The sequence below is a fragment of the Loxodonta africana genome, chromosome 18, assembly GCF_030014295.1.
Source record: "Loxodonta africana isolate mLoxAfr1 chromosome 18, mLoxAfr1.hap2, whole genome shotgun sequence".
Lineage (NCBI taxonomy): Eukaryota > Metazoa > Chordata > Mammalia > Proboscidea > Elephantidae > Loxodonta > Loxodonta africana.
In genome coordinates this window covers 69,670,374-69,686,953 of record NC_087359.1, presented here as the reverse complement: position 1 = coordinate 69,686,953, position 16,580 = coordinate 69,670,374, and the positions used below count along the sequence as shown (strand labels likewise).

At 47.3% G+C, this 16,580-nt stretch overlaps 1 protein-coding gene across 4 annotated transcripts; it reads left to right on the top strand.

Moving 5' to 3' along the window:
* The first annotated feature begins 453 nt into the window (after nt 1-453).
* ASGR2 (asialoglycoprotein receptor 2) lies at nt 454-13,868 on the top strand. 4 transcript variants are annotated; one of them, XM_064271681.1, is made up of 8 exons: nt 454-911; nt 5,267-5,383; nt 6,019-6,114; nt 6,791-6,862; nt 6,990-7,082; nt 7,162-7,307; nt 12,634-12,740; nt 13,013-13,868. In XM_064271681.1, exons 1-8 carry the CDS (start codon nt 788-790, stop codon nt 13,176-13,178), a joined length of 921 nt encoding a protein of 306 aa, XP_064127751.1. In that variant the 5' UTR covers nt 454-787; the 3' UTR covers nt 13,179-13,868. The 4 variants fall into 4 exon arrangements, with proteins under 4 accessions (XP_064127751.1, XP_064127750.1, XP_064127753.1 ...); XM_064271680.1 differs by having other exon boundaries at nt 5,267-5,407; XM_064271683.1 differs by having other exon boundaries at nt 788-854.
* Nucleotides 13,869-16,580: the final 2,712 nt, after the last annotated feature.

Genomic DNA, 16,580 nt, shown 5'->3' with positions numbered 1-16,580 from the left:
GGGAGGGGGCAGAGGTGAAAAAGCAAAACCATACCGCAGTCTCCTGGCCTGGCCCCCCGCCCCAAATCACATAATGAGAGCATATCAACTGGCATGGGGGGGGTGGCAAGACGGTCTAGGAGACCCCCTTCTCTGTGGATGAGGACAGAGAAGTCCCTATTCCCCACCCCCATGGCCCTTTGCCTGAGTTCCAACTCCATTTCCTTTTCTGTTTACTGTCCAAAGTCCTAGGGGCAGGAGATGCCAGGTGAGAAAACGCCTGAACACTCAGACACACTGGGCTCAAGGCCCTGCATGGGCCAGCCCCCTCCTCTCCTGTCTAGCACCACCTATTCCAGTCCTCCAGGCTTTAACCCCCTTCATCCTGGAGCCTGGGCTGCCTGAGGGATCAAGGAGTCAGACTTCCACACCTTTAGCAGGTAATCAAGTGTGGGGAGGCAGGTCGGGCTGGAGATACTTGTGATTAATAAGCTGGTTCAGGGACAGTGGGGGCTGAACAGGAAGATATGGGTGGTTTGGCTCATGAGAATAACGGGGAAAGGCCCAAGGCTCCAGTCAAAGCCCCAATACCCTGAGAGGGGAATAGGCCCCAGCTGTATTTCAAGCCTCAGCCACAAATGAAGTCACCTCCAAAGTCAGATCCAAACCAAACCATCATCTCAACCTAGATTTGACCTTATCGCCAGCCTCCACAAGCACCACAAGTGCCAGCCTCAATCTCAGCCCCAGTTCACCCCTAAAAGCAATCTCAACACAGTGCAGGTCCGGCTCCAGTCCTGGGCCCATCATGGTGAAGGACTTTCAAGACATCCAGCAGCTGGACTCTGAGGAAAATGATCACCAGCTGGATAGAAGTGAGGGGCCACGCCCTCGCAGACACAATCTCAGAAGAGAAAATCCATTTTGGGAAGGCAAGTGTCCAGTGTCTGGGGCTTTGCACCACCTCTGCCTTAGCTCCTGCTGGTGCTCTGCTCTCTCGAGGTCTTTGTCAGTCACTCTGTGAACACAGACCAACTCTCTCCAGGTGTGAGGTGCCTGAGGCCTCTGCTTGCCCCAACCCTACTTTCTTCTCCACCCCAGGACCCCAGGAAAGGGAATGTACTCAGGGGTGTTGGAATAATAGGAAACTGAGGATGGTTTTCTCCCCTCTTGCTTCCGTGTATGCTGTGTATATATATATATATGTGTGTGTCTGTGTGTGTAAGGAATGCAGATTAAACAAGAAGTGTGCATGTAAGGGTGAATGGGCACAGAGAGATCCAGAAAGATTCCTGGTCCCTCCCCCCTCCTTTCTCTAACAAATCTTGTTTGAAGGCCCAAGTGTCTGGGCAAAAGTTTTTCAGGGTGAGAGAGGCCTGAGTGGTTCTAGAAGGAAGGGCAGGAGCCAGTAGGGTGTCAGGGCTTGTGAGTGCTGGTAAGGGATCAAGGTTCTGTGGAGACAGGAGGGGTTGGGGCTCGGAGCTCAGGGAGGGGGATTGGTTAGCCCAGGGCCAGAAGAGGCTGGCACTCCAAGGGAGGGCTGGTGCTGCTGCAGGTGAGGGTGGGAGCTGGGGAAGGCAGGAGGGTCAGGCATCTCCTCTCCCTGTGTAGTGGGCTGTCAGGCCTTCCACCAGGCACTAGCCTCCACAGGACAGAGGCCACACTTATCTTGCTCTGCTCTGTGTCCCCAGTGCCCACATGATGCCTGGTACCTAGTGAACACTCAAAAATAATTTCGGATATTGCTGGCTCTTCTGAAGATGAGAGATTCAGAGTTTGAGCTGGAAGCTTAGTGAGAGTCCAGAAGCTTTGGCTTTAATGGGAGACGGAGCTTACCTAAAAGGACTGATGGACAACATTGAGGGGCAAGTCCAAGGTGGTGCAACCCATCAGTGCATTTCTCTCCAGCAGCCTCTGTGGACTAGTAACCAACTAGTAAACCAGTTGCTGTTGAGTTCATTCTGACTCATGGTGACCCTGTGTGTGTCAGAACAGAACTGTGCTCCATAGGGTTTTCAATGGCTGACTTTTCAGAAGTAGACCATCGACCCTTTCTTCTGAGTGGACTCGAACCTCCAACCTTCAAGTTAGCAGCTGAGTCCTTAACTGTTTGTACCACCCATTTATCAACTGCTTACCAGTATCATACTCTAATCTTCCTAGCACTTTACATATTTATAGTTTCCATCAAATTTGGAAATGTTTTGGCCATTGTTCTTCAAATATTTTTCTCTTGACCTCTTTCCTTTGGAGACTCCAGTTACTTCAAGTGGCTCACAGCTCACCGATGCTCTCTCCATTTTTGGATTCTTTTTTCACTCAGTGCTTCATTTTGTAGTTATTATTGCTATGTCTTTAAGTTCACTAATCTTCTCTTACACACGTCTACTTTGCTATTATTCCTACTCAGTGTATTTTCATTGCAGACATTGTAGTTTTTATCTCTAGACATTTGATTTGGTACCTTTTAATATCTTCCATGTCTCTACTTAACTTTTTGAACTTATTGAATACAGGTATAATATCTGTTTTGATGTCCTTGTCTGCTAATTCTAACACTTGTGTCAGTTCTGCACCAGGTTTGATTGATTTATTAATCTCCCCATGTGAGTTACATTTTCCTGTTTCTTTGTGTGCCTGGTAATCTTTGATTGGATGCCAGACATTGTATATTTTATCCTGTTGGCTGCTGCGCATTTTTTTTTTTTTTTTTCCTCCAGGTATTCTTGAGCTTTGTTCTGGGATGAGTTAACTTACTTGGAATCAGATGAATCCTTTTGGGTCTCTAGAGCAGTGCTCAGTCTATGGCTACTTTTACTCCACTACTGAGGCAAGACCTTCTTGGGATACTTTACCCAAATTTTTTTTTTCTCAGGATTATGAGTTTTTCCAGTCTGGCTGGTGGGAATAGGCACTATTCCTAGCTCTGTATGATTGCCAGCCACTGTTTCCTCATCTTTTCAGATTGTTTTTTTCTTGGCCTTTGGTAATTTCCTTATGTGTAGTACTCAGTACTCAGCTGATTGTGAGAGTGGAACTCTCTACAGATCTCCAAGGTTCTCTCTCTGTGCAGCTTTTTCCTCTTTTGTGCTCTGTCCTGTGAACTCTAGCCATGTTCATCTCCCCAGACTCTCAGCTCTGTCTCCTCAACCCGGGGAGTCTGCTGGGCTCTGCCTGGATCCCCCCTCCCTGAAAATTTTCTCAAAGCAGTAAGCTGGGACAATCATAGGGCTCACCTTGTTTGTTCCCCAGCTCTCAGAAATCATTGTCCTTTGTTGACTGATGTCCAATATCTTGACAACTGTTGTTTCTTATGTTTTGGTTGTTTTGGGTGGGAAGGAAAGTCTGGTCCCTGTTTCTCTATCTGGGACAGATTCTTTTACTTTCAAACTTAAGCAGCACTTCACATGTTTTAACTCATTTAGTTCTCAGAACAACAAATGAGGTAAGAACTCTTGTTGTCCCCATTCTCACATGAGAAAATTGAGGCACTAAGAAGTTGAATGACTCCTGCATTGTCTCAGAGCTAGCTGGTGGCAAGCTGGAATACACCTGTGGGCTGTCTGGTTTCAGGGTAGAAACACAGAGGCCTGTTGCTGGGCTGATCTAGAGCTGGGGGGTTATAGGTCAGACTGGGCAGCAGGACAAGGGCCTGCTGAGCCGACAGGACTAGAAAGAGCAGTCAGGGCCTCAGCCATGGAGTCCTGCCTGGGTGAGGAAGACTGTGGTTGGGGAGCTGCCAGGGGTGGGGGGTTGTTTGCAAGTGGTGCGGTGGTGGTGGTGGGGCTGTGCTCAGAGTGGGCAGTCAGGGCATCAGAGGCGGGGCTTCTGGGGCCAAGGTGGGGGCCTGAGTGAGGCTCAAGTGGGGGCAGTTGACAGTCATTGGAGTGAGGAAGTCAGGGTTATGGGTGGCCACTTTCAGTGATGGTGTCCAACCCAGGATGTGACAGGAGATGAACTGAGGAGGATTCTGGGCCCCTGCCTCACCTGTGGGGGTGTCTGAGTGTGACAGCGATGAGGAGGAAGAGAAGTCCGTGGAATCAGAGGAAGCGTTCCATCTGTAGGTGGATAGTGCAAATGCAGGAGCTCAGGGCTGGGAGCATGGTCCTTCCTCTGGGCCTGAGGGGAAGGCAGGAGGGATGAGGCAGGTCTGTTGTGATGACGTGGGTGTAAGTGTGTGTAGGTGTGTGGGGGAATGTGTGTGTTAGGGTGTGTATGTGTGTGTGTGGGAGAATATATGAATGTGTGCAATTGTATGTGTGTGAGTGCACACAAGAGAATGTATGTGTTAACGCAGGTGTGAGTGTGAGGAGGGTGTGTTGATGTGTTGAGAACATGAGAATGTGTATGTGTTTTTGTGAGATAGTATGAAAAATGTGTGTAAGATTGTGTATGAATATGTGTGTGTGTGTGTGTGTGTGTGTGTGTGTGTGGCCAGGGTTCAAGCTGATCAAGGGGAAGAGGAGATTTCTGTGTCATGGCTGAAGGTTAAAGGGAAAGGGAGAGTTTACAGTGGAATTAGGGTTGCCCGGGGAGCAAGGGCAGAGGGAGTTGGGGAGAGGAGGCCCTGAGTGGTGAGAGATATGGAGGATGGAGTCTGGGGGGTGGCCCTTGAGGAGTGGTCTAAGGTGAAATGACCTGGACTTGAGGATCCCGGTGGGCTTTGAGGCGGAGGGGCTGTTCCAGTCCTGGCCTTGTTTGAGGAGCCCAGGCGTGGAGCCCAAGAGGAATCCAGGGGCCAGCCTCTAGGGACCCCAGTCAAGGGCTCAGAAGAGCAGAGGCCAAGAAGCCCTGAGGTGATCTGGAGCCCCTCCTGCTGGCTGGGCAGGAGGGGACACCCACTCACTCATAGACCTCCTTTCTCAGGACATATGTCCATAAGGGCCAGACTTGCCCCCTGGCCACGTCTGTGTGTCCCTGTCCCCCAGCTCTAGAAGCAGGGCTTTGCACGTAAGGGATGTGGATATCGTGTGTCCACGTGCATGTGTGTTGTGTGCACCTGTGTAGGTACCTGTGCATGCTTGTACATGTTCATGTGGGTGCAAGTGTGTAAATGTGTGTGTGTGTGCAAGGGTGTCTAGGCATGTATGTGTGTACAAAGCCCGGATGCTGGGGGTCAAAGCCCACTGAATCTTCCAACAACCCTCCCCCCAGTGAGAGTCCTTCCCCTGCCACGGGTCATGCTTCCTCAGACTTCTGTTCCCTCTCTGCTTCTGCTGTGCTTCACTCTCCAACTCCCTTGTCCTTTGGACACCCCTTCCTTCTCCTGACACCCCTTCTCCTGCAGGGACACCTCCCCCCCAGCCCTTCCTGCAGCGTTTCTGCTCCCGACCCCGCCTCAGTCTGCTCGCCCTGGGCTTCAATGTCCTGCTGCTGGTGGTCATCTGTATGATTGGGTCCCAAAGTGAGTATGACAGTGGGGGCAGCGGTGGGGTAGTGGTGAGAGCAGTGGGAATGATGGCAGGGGAAGAGATGGGGGCAACGTGATGGGGTGCGATGGGGCAGTGATATTGGCAGAAATAACTGAGGGAAGTGACTGAGCAGGGGTGGAGGGCAATGCCAGGGGAAGCAGTGGGGGTGGTGATGAGGGTGGTTATAGGGCAGCGGTGGAGGTGTCAGTGATGGAGGAGGGGACATTGATGGTTCAGTGGTAGAATTCTCACCTTCCATGCGGGAGTGCTGGGTTTAACTCCTGGACAATGTATCTCATGTGAAGCCACCACCTGTCTGTGGAGGCTTGCGTCCTGCCATGATGCTAAACTGGTTTCAGTGGAGCTTCCAGACTGAGATTGACTAGGAAGAAAGGCCTGGTGATCTACTTTCAAAAACTACCCAGTGAAAACCCTGTGGAGCACGATAGCCCCATCCCGTAGTGTATGGGGTCACCGTGAGCCAGGGGTTGACTCAGTGCAGCTAACAGCAACAGTGATAAAGACAGTGATGGGATGGGGAGGGGGACAGTTGCATTGACAGTGGTGGGGTTGTCTTAGGGACACAGCCCCCTCCACCTTGTCCTGGTCCCCATTGTCTCCCGACAAGGCACACAGCTGCAGATGGAGTTGCGGGCCCTCAAAGAAACTTTCAACAACTTCTCAGTGACCACCCTGACAGAGGTCCGGGCTCTCAATTTCCATGGTGAGTGGGTGCTGTCTCAAGAGCAGTGGGCAGGGGTGGTTAGATGGTTCAGGCATTTGTTTATCCACACAGATCTACTCGGCACAGTGTGGGTGCCTGATATGGGGTCTGCAATAGAGGCATGTTCAGGGAACGGGGGTGCAGACTGGGGCAGAGAACCCAGCCCGAGAAACTGAGCAAGTCTTCCAGGGATACAGATTCCTGAGTTGAGGGGTCTTGGAGGATGAATAGGAGTTGGGCAAGTGAAGAAGATGGGGCTTAAGTGCCAGGTTGGACAGAACACCATCTCACTGGCCAGGAGGTTTGAAAAACCCCTGCCCATATTGTGAGCTGTCAATTCTGGTGTGGCCGGAGCTGGTAATTGGTGGGGAGGGTGGTAAGGGGTGGGCCAGAGAGGTGTGTAGGGGCCAGGCCATGCGAGAAAGCCATGCTATTTAAGTAAGGCTTTTTTTTTGTTTTGTTTTGAGAAAATGGGGATCCACTGGAGGGACTTAATCAGGGGAGTGAGCTGATCCGGTCTGTGCTTCAGAAAAACCACTTTGGAGACGTAGAGAGAATGGATGGAGTCAGGGAGGCCAGGGGGGTAGACCCTCCAAACGTCCCAGGAGAAGGTGATGGTGAGGGATGTTAAGGAAGCAGAATCTAGGGAAAATGATTTAGCTTTTTTCTCTTTCAGGAGTCAACGTAAGTGACAGGGTGACATTTCTGGAAGCCAACCTGGAGAAACAGAACGAGGACCTGAAATCAGGTCAGAGACCCCTCCCTAGATAGTGTATGCGTGTCCTCAGCCAAAGGCTGGGCTCCTATGCACGGTCTTGGTGGGTGGGAACCCACGCTGTCTGTCCACTTCACCGTCTGTCCATCTGTCCTCCTAGATCATGCCAACTTGCTCCTTCACCTGAAGCAGTTCCCGGTTGATCTGCGCATCCTGGAGTGTCATATAACATTCTTCCAGAGCAATGGTAGGGGTGGGGGATGTGGGTCTCCAGCACTGTTGCGCATGCCGCCTCTGAGGGATCTCATGGCCCCCTGCCCCCTCACCCTCAGGCACAAAATGCTGCCCCGTTAACTGGATGGAGCATGACGGCAGCTGCTACTGGTTCTCTCGCTCTGGAAAAACCTGGTCTGAGGCTGACAAGTACTGCCAGCTGGAGGATGCCCACTTGGTCGTCATCAACTCCAAGGAGGAACAGGTGAGCCCATAGCCTTCCCAGCCAAAACCGAAAACCAAACCCGTTGCCAGTGAGTCAGTTCTGACTCAGGGCGACCCCATGTGTTACAGAGTAGAACTGCTCCATAGAGTTTTCTTGGCTGTAATCATTTCAGAAGCATCAGCAGGCCTTTCTTCCATGTGCCTGTGTGGGCTCAAACTGCCAACCTCTAGGTTAATAGCCAATTACAAACCGCTTGCACAAAGGCAGGAAGAAACCCTTGGGCAAGCAGGCTCTATGGGGCTGGACCAGGCTTGCTTTAAATTTCACCTAAGGAAGAGTCCAGAGTAGAAGTCTAGTGAAGCTCTAGGAGGTTCATCGTGGAGCAGCCATTGATTCTAAAAGGTGGGAGATTGCAGCCAGGAGCTTTTACAAAGGACAGGCCCGGTGACCTGGTAATGAGAAGTAGGCCAGGAGGCCGAACGTGAGACAGGATGAATGGAAAGGACTTAGGTAGAGAGCGAAGTTGAGGCACAGAGAGTTCCTTGTTGGTGTGTGCTTGCCTTATAATGTGGTCATCAGTTGGGTGAAAGGAACAGGGTGGGCCAGGAATCGGGGACAGATTACCCAATAAGCAAGCTATGCACGGGCTTACTTGGCTTACTAATCTGTAGTGCACAATTTCACCTGTTTATCGCCACATCAGTGATAAAGAAAGGTAAGCCCATGCGCACCTTGCTTACTAGTTAATCCATCCCTGGTGAGGATTACCAGTGACATGCCCACATCAAGCTCTTGGGTCCTTCCAAACCCGTTGAACTATCCCATACGGTTTCCAAGGAGCGGCTGGTGGATTCAAATTGCCAACCTTTTGGTTAGTAGCCGAGCTCTTAATCACTGTACCACCAGGGGTCCAGAATAGGTAAGACATTTATGATGAAAGAAGGTAATAATGGTAACATCTACCGAGTACTTACCGTGTACCAGACACTTCCATATATTCACTTATTTAGTCCTCACAACAGTTCTAGGTGGTTGGCATTCTTATTATCCTTACCTTGTTGTTGTTAGTTGCCGTGGAGTTGTTGGTTGACTCCAACTCATGACGACTCTATGTGGTACAGAGTAGAACTGCTCCATAGGGTTTTCTTGGCTAGAACCTTAACAGAAACGGATGGCCAGGTCTTTTCTCCCTTGGAGCTGCTAGGTGGGTTTGAACCGCCAACCTTTAGGTTAGCAGTTGAGTACAAACCATTTGCACCACCCAGTGACCTTATCCCTACTTTAGACAAAACTGAAAACCAAACCCATTGCCATCGAATTGATTCCGACCCATAGTGACTCTACAAGACAGAGTAGAACTGCCTCATAGGGTTTCTAAGGAGCGGCTGGTGGATTTGAACTACTGACCTTTAAGCAGCCTGAGATCTTAGCCACTGCACCACCAGGGCTTCTATCCCTACTTTAGAGATGAGGAAATTAAAGGGCCATGCAGCTAGTAAGTCATGGTGGAGCTAGACTTCAGATCCACTCTGCCACTTTAGCTGGTGCTTTTAACTGCTACACGCCGCCTCGGAACTGTGGGGGCTATGAGACCGTTGTTATACATGAACTTAAAAGTATTATAATGTCACAGTAAATAAACCATGTCATCAGAGGCCAGAATCTATTTATCAACTGTTTACTATGCATCAGTCCTGGTAGGGGGATTTGTTGTTGTCAAGTCAGCGCCTACTCATGGTGACCTTTATACAACAGAACAAAACATTGCCTGGTCCTTTGCCATCTTCAGATCACTGGTGTGTTTGAGTCCATTGTTGTGGCTATTGTTTAATGTCTTCCAATGCAGGGGTTCATCTTCCAGCACTATATTGGCCAATGGTCTGTTGTGATCCATAAGGTTTTCATTGGCTGATTTCAGAAGTAGATCCCCAAGCCTTTCTTCCCAGTCTGTCTTAGTCTGGAACCTATGCTGAAACCTGTCCACCACGAGTGACCCTGCTGGTATTTGAAATACCAGTGGCATAGGTTCTAGCATCATAGCAACACTCAAGCCACCACAGCATGACAAACTCACAGAGGAGTAGTGGGATAGAGTGATTACAAACATATTTTGCTTTACCTATAAAAAAAATTTTTTTTTATAAGATAAAGATGACCTTTTAAGGACTAAGGCATACCTGACCCAAGCCATGGTGTTTTCAATTGCCTCATATGCATGCAAAAGCTGGACAATGAATACAGAAGACGGAAGAAGAACTAACACCTTTGAATTATGGTGTTGGCAAAGAATATTGAAAATACCATTGACTGCTAGAAGAAGGAACAAATCTGTCTTGGAAGAAGTACAGCCAGAGTGCTCCTTAGAAGCAAGGATGGTGAGATTTCATCTCACATACTTTGGACAGGGAGGGAACAGTCTCCGGAGAAGGATATCATGTTTGGTAAAGTAGAAGGTCAGCAAAAAAGAGGAAGACCCTCAACGAGATGGATTGACACAGTGGCTGCAACAACGGGCTCAAACATAACAATTGTGAGAATGGTGCAGGATGGGGCAATGTTTGTTCTGTTGTACACGGGGTTGCTATGAGTTGGAACTGGCTGGACGGCACCTGCCTTAGCCTGGGTTCTCTAGAGAAACAAAACCAGTGTCTTAGTCATCTAATGCCGCTGTAACAGAGGTACCACAAGTGGATGGCTTTAACGAGGAGAAACTTATTCTCTAAGTCTAGTAGGTTACAAGTCCAAATTCAGGGTGTCAGCTCCAGGGGAAGGCTTTCTCTTTGTCAGCTTTGGAGGGAGATCTTTGTCCTCAATCTTCCCCTGGTCGAGGAGCTTCTCAAATGCAAGGACCCTGCGTCCAAAGGATGCATTCTGCTCCTGGTGCTGCTTTCTTGGTGGAATATGGTCACCAATACTCTGCTTGCTTCTCTTTCCTTTTATCTCTTAAGAGAGAGGTGCAGACCACACCCCAGGGAAACTCCGTTTACATTGGATCAGGGAGGTGATCTGAGTAAGGGTGGTGTTACAGTCCCACCCTAATCCTCTTAACATAAAATTACAATCACAAAATGGAGGACAACCATAGAACACTGGGAATCATGGCCTAACCAAGTTGATACACACATTTTTGGGGGGGGGGACACAATTCAATCCATGACAACCAGTAAAGTGTATAAATATAAATATATATTTATGTTTAAATAAAGTGTATAAATATATACAGAGATTTATGTAAAGGAAATGGCTCATGTGATTGTAGAGGCTGGAATGTCCCAAGTCCATAGGTCAGGCTGGAGGCTTCTCCTGATTCATGTAGCTGCATGGGCTGGCCAACCCAAGATCATTAGGTCAGAGAGCAGGGCTCTTGCTCACAGGCTGTGAAGACTGATGAATCCCCAGATCGGCAACCAAGATGGCAGGTAAGCTGTTAGCTCAAGTCCTAAGAGCCGGAAGCCAGATAAACAGGAGTCAGATGCAGGATCCAGAGGGAGAAAATTGCCTGAACCTTGCCAGAAAGTCCACTTATATTTGATGTGGGCTACACCCCCAAGGAAACTCCCTTTCAAATGACTGGCTACTCACAGTAGATTCCATCATGGAGGTGATCGCATTATATCAAATCTCATCATGGACATGATTACATCATCATACAACTGCCAACAACATCAAAATTGCCAAACCACTGAGAATCATGGCCCAGCCAAGTTGACACACACCTAACAGCACCTAACAACAACACCATAAGGTTGAAATTGCCAATATTCTATATCCTTATCTGATATAAATAGCATGGTTCTTGTGTTCTCTGCAGTTGCGTTTGCTTGATCTATCTCTGTCCATCCTTTGATTTCCAACCTTTTTGAGTCCCTTTATTGTAGATTTAAAAAAGTGGCAAAGCAGTTAAGTATTTGGCTGCTAACCAAAGGTCGAATTTTGAATCTACCAGCTACTCCTTGGAAACCCTATGGGGCAATTCTACTCTGTCCTATAGGGTCGCTATGAGTCGGAATTGACTCGACAGCATCGGGTAACTGATGAAGTTGCGAACTGTAATCTTAGTTGTGTCTCTAGGGGTTGAAAGTAGAATTAGGCAATTTCTCTCCAAATGCAATTGGAAACCCTTAACATGCTGTCAAAGGGAATTGCTAAGTGTACACATTGGGTAACCCATCCCTCTGCTTCCTCTACAAAACTAGGTGACTCACCTTCTCACTACCTTCCCAAACCATGGGGCTTAAGTCCCTAGAAATAGCCACATCTGTAGAGAAAGCCACTTTGAGGGGCTCTTGTACTAGGGGGTGTGCATAAGTCCTGGGAGCTGTCTGTACGCTCAGAGACCACTTTGACCCCAGCCCCTGCCCCCTGAGAACCAGGGCATCCTCCTACTTTCAGCACAGATTGCCAGACCCCTTGTCATCAAATTGGGGCCTGGGCAGTGGGTCCAAGCCTGGAAGCTCCAGGGCGGGGCAAACCTCAGGAAATGATAGCTACACATAGAAACAGAAGCAACTGGGGCAGATGTCCCTGAGAGACAACTGAAATTGAGATCCTTTAGAGGGGTGTGAGTCTGTGGTGGCAGCAAAGGCAGGAACCGGGGCCAGGATTCCAAGAATTTGAATTTGTGGGCAGAAGACCAGAGTTGGGGTGGCTGCTGTGAGTTGGGAATGAAGCAGGGAGTGGGGTTAGGGCTGTGAACAGAGTGCGTTCAGGAGCTCAGGAACTGGGCTTGGCTCTGTTGCTCTGCCAGCGTCGTGAGTTAATGTCTTAACCTCTCTTGTAAAGTGTAACTCATTACAGCATCCAATTTAAAGGGCATGATGTGGATTAAATGAGACAATCCTTGTCAAGCACAAGGCCTAAAAACAAAACAAAAACCAGTGTGTCAGAGTAGAACGGTGAGCCATGGGGCCTTGAATGGCGGATCTTTTGGAAGTAAATCACCAGGCTTTTCTTCTGAGGTGCCTGTGAGTGTGTTTGTACTTCCAGACTTTCATTTGGTTGTGATAACTGTTTACACCACCCAGGAGTCATTGTTGTTAGTTGCCACCAAGTTGATTCTGACTCACCGTGACTCCATGCGTCGAGTAGAACTGTGTTGCATAGGGTTTTAAAGGCACCTCTGGCTGCGTTCAAGCTGCCAACCTTTCTGCTAGCAGTCAAATGGTTATCAGTTTGTGCCAGCCAGAGACTCCTAGTCCAAGTAAAGGTTCACTAAACAATAGTTACATTACACAGGGAAAACTAGTTGTGTTGGGAGTTGCTGCTTCAGCTTAGGGGCAGATCAGGCTGGTGAAAGCTGAGGCGGCCACAGCTGAAGGATAAGGGTGGAAAGCACTAGAAACTTCCCTCCTGTCTGTTTTCCCAGCAATTCATTCTACAACACGCAAGCCCCTTTCATACGTGGTTAGGACTCACCAGCACCGGGGGCTCCTGGAAGTGGGTAGATGGCACCGACTATGAGAATGGCTACAAGTAAGTGCTCCTCCCCCTGTATCTGCTGTTAGTCAGACCTGGGGACAAGGACAGCCACCTGGACTTTTGCCCCACCTGACTCCCACCCTGTCCCTCAGGGACCAAAATGCCCAACCCTCTTCTCCAGAGACCCCCAAACTTTAAGGCTGCAGCTGCTGCTCCCTGGGCCCCTCCCAAGCTGTGCTTTTCTGGGGTGGGGGTGAGGGTGGGGGCTGGCGGTCAGTCAGGGATGGGTGGGGGATCAGAACTGGAGCTCCATCCTGTCTTCTTAGGAACTGGGCTTACACTCAGCCGGACAACTGGCAGGGGCGTGAGGTGGGAGGAAGTGAAGACTGTGTCGAAATCCAGTCAAATGGCCAATGGAACGACGATTTGTGCCTGCAGATGCACCGCTGGGTGTGTGAGACCAGGAAGAACCACACCACTGGGAGCCTCTGACCACAAGTCTGGAACCTGTACCGCCCACTTTACCCTATAACCCCTGCCCACTTCTCTACTGAGAGTTTGGAAGGAAGAAGAATAGATTCAGGGGAATGGGGAGGGTCTGGGGGAAGATGGGAGGTGGTGGTTAAGACCTCAGACCCTGGGGAGACTGTGACCCATGTCCTTCCACAGTTTGTTGTAATTATGAAAATTTTCAGCCCCTGCAATGGAATAGAAAAAGAAAACCAAATCTTGAAACATTATATGGCCTGGTTATTTGGAACTGGGAGATGTAGCTGCAGAAAACTGGGGAGGAGAGGGTCAGGAGAGACAAGGTTTGCGTCCAGACATTGAATGCCCTTGACACAGCGTGCTGGGAAGGAGCCTGCTGGGTGGGGCTAGAGGATGGTCCAGACCCGAGGATTCTTGAGAGAAGCAGCTGTCCCTGTAGTGGGGTTACCTCCAGAAGAGGTGGCAAGAAGCACCCTGGCTCCAGTCCTTCACTCCCAGCCTGGGAACTACAGGCAGGGTTGACAAAGTTCCCCTTGGCAAGGCCAGTGGGAAATGTTTGCTAAGAGGAGGATTGGTAAGACAGCCGCTTTCCCCCATTTTCAGCCTCCTTTTGACCCAAAATGGTTATCTTCAACATAGAATGTCTCCAACAATTTCTGCATCGGGTAAACTCCAGATTCCCAAATTGTTCTGAAACCGACCTTAGAAAAAGATCTTTAAGGAATTAGAATTTTTATTTTTTTATTACAAAAGTAATACGTTTGTTGTTGTTACTTGCTGTTGAATTGCCCCCCACTACAGTGACCTTACGTATAACAGAATGAACTGATGCCCAGTCCTGTGCCATCTTCATTAGTAAAAGAAATTTCAAATCTCACACACATGCGTACACACACATGAGGGTCCCGGCTTCACCACTCCCACTTCTCCCCGGAGTTCACCATTTCACGGTTACCCTGTCAGAACCATTCTTGTGCACATGAGTTTCTGCAGTGCTATATGTGCATCATTATAGTACTTGCTTTTTTCACTTTACAAGGTCATGTGGACATCGTTCTAATCAATGTCATTACTTGACATTGAATTTAGCAGCTGTAGGGAATTCCACACTGTGGATGTACCGTACATTACTTAACCATTCTCTATAGTGGACAAGTAGTTGCCATTTTAGTTTGTTTTTACATATATTATTGATTATTTCGTTATCCAACATTTCCCATTTATGACAGTAGTAAAAAATCTACTATCCAACTATTTTGAGAATTAATGATGTATGTCTGCCAGTAACCAATGCCAAGGTGTGAGGCGAGAATAACACTGGCTGTGATGGTTAAGGTTATCTGTCACCTTGGCTGGGCCATGATTCTCAGTGGTTCGGCAGTTACATAATGATCGAATTTGATGGCTATGTAATGATGTAATTATCCTCCATTTTGTAATCTGACGTGGTCATCCTCCACTTTTGTGTAACACCATTTTTCACAGAATGACCTGGTCTTTGGGACCTAACCACATCAAGAGGAGTGGGTGTATAATGTTTCAAGCAATTTTTGCTTGTAAGCTTGCGCTAGGTCAAGACTTCCTGATTTTCAGCTGCAAAATTTTCTAGAACTACTCCTTCAAAATGTGTATGACTCCCTTCAGCCAAAGATTAGACAAGCCCTAAAAGAGATAATAGTACATGTAACTCAACCATGTATATGAGACTAAATGGACACACCAGCCCAGGGGCAAGAATGAGAAGGCAGGAGGGAACAGGAAAGCTGGAAGAATGAAAACGGGGAGCCCAAGGTCAAGAAGGGGAGAGCGTTGACACATCACAGGATTGGCAACCAATGTCACAAAACAACGTATATTAATTGTTTAATGAGAAACTAGTTTGCTCTGTAAACAAACCTTCGCCTAAAGGACAATTAAAAGAAAAATTAACAACAACAACAAAAAAGTACATTACTGGCATTAAATAAAAAAAACTGTTATGAGAGTAATAATAATACATGGAATTTAAAGTTTTATAGGGCAAGAAGCTATCACCTGGCTGGCTCCCATCAACAGCTGGTTTATAACTAACCGGTGTTTCAGCTGTTTATTCCAGTATTGGCATCCATATTTCTAAATAATACACACAGGCTGGTATCTACTTATTAATTGTAGACGTTATTTACTCACTTCCTCTTATGTACATTAGGTAAAATCTTCCAATTTAGTCCACACCGATTTTTATTTAAATCCTAATTCATAATTTTTGTTCCTCATAGCTGTGTATGTATTGTTACTGCTGAGCCAGGTAGTGCAATCTGATTACATTTCCTTTCTTGCACAACTTTTGCTTCTTCTGAAGTTAATAATTGCTTCATTTAAAAAGTTTCTTCATATTCTTTGATGTTACGCTAAGTCTTCTTTAACTGTAAAACATCTGACAATATAATTTTCCACACATACATACTGGTCATATCATCAGTCTTTTAGTTGTACTTTTTTCCTAGAGCCAAAGGGGTGAATCCAAGTTATATGGGGCTGAAAATATGCACAATTTTAGGGAGGCCTCCTTGGGAAAAAATGCAAAATTATGAATATACAATTAGGTGTAATTTTAAATTCTATATATAATTTAAATTGTAATAAAATAATTAAAATATTATAATTTATATAAATACAATTTTAAATTAGAAAAAGCCACAAATTTAAAAAGCTGAAAGCTACCATGAACATCATAAAATCCAGGGAAATGATACATTTTAATTAATTTTCTAACATATTCTGGAAACCCTGGTGGCATAGTGGTTAAGTGCTACAGCTGCTAATCAAAAGGTCAGCAGTTCAAATCCATCAGCACTCCTTGGAAACTCTATGGGGCAGTTCCACTCTGTCCTATATGGTCACTCTGAGTTGAATCAACTCGATGGCAATGCGTGTTTTTTTGTTTTTTTTTTTTGGTTTAACATATTCTAAAATACATTTTCCCCTCATTTTTTCTGACTGCATATTCTTTGTTTGCTTCTTCATGACAAAGATTTTATAAAGTCACTTCCTATAGAGAGAAAACTTGTTGCCGTCGCGTGGATTCTGACTCATAAAGACCCTATAGGAGGAGAAGAGCTGCTCCAAAGGGCTCTAAAGAGAGAAGAGAAGGTTAATTCCATTTTGCCTCTAGTATTTTTCGTCTTTATTACTGGCCCTTGGATGGCTAGACTAGTAACCTAAAAGTTGGTGGTTCCAACTCACCCAGCAGTACCATGGAAGAAAGTCCTGGCATTCTGCTTCTGTAAAGATTACAGCCAAGAAAACCCTATGGAGAACACTTCTACTGTGTAACACATGAGTCCGCATTTACAGCATGGGCTTGGGTTTTTTTTTTTTTTTTTGGTGCTTCAAGACATGCTCGTGTCCCACCTTGGTGTCAAC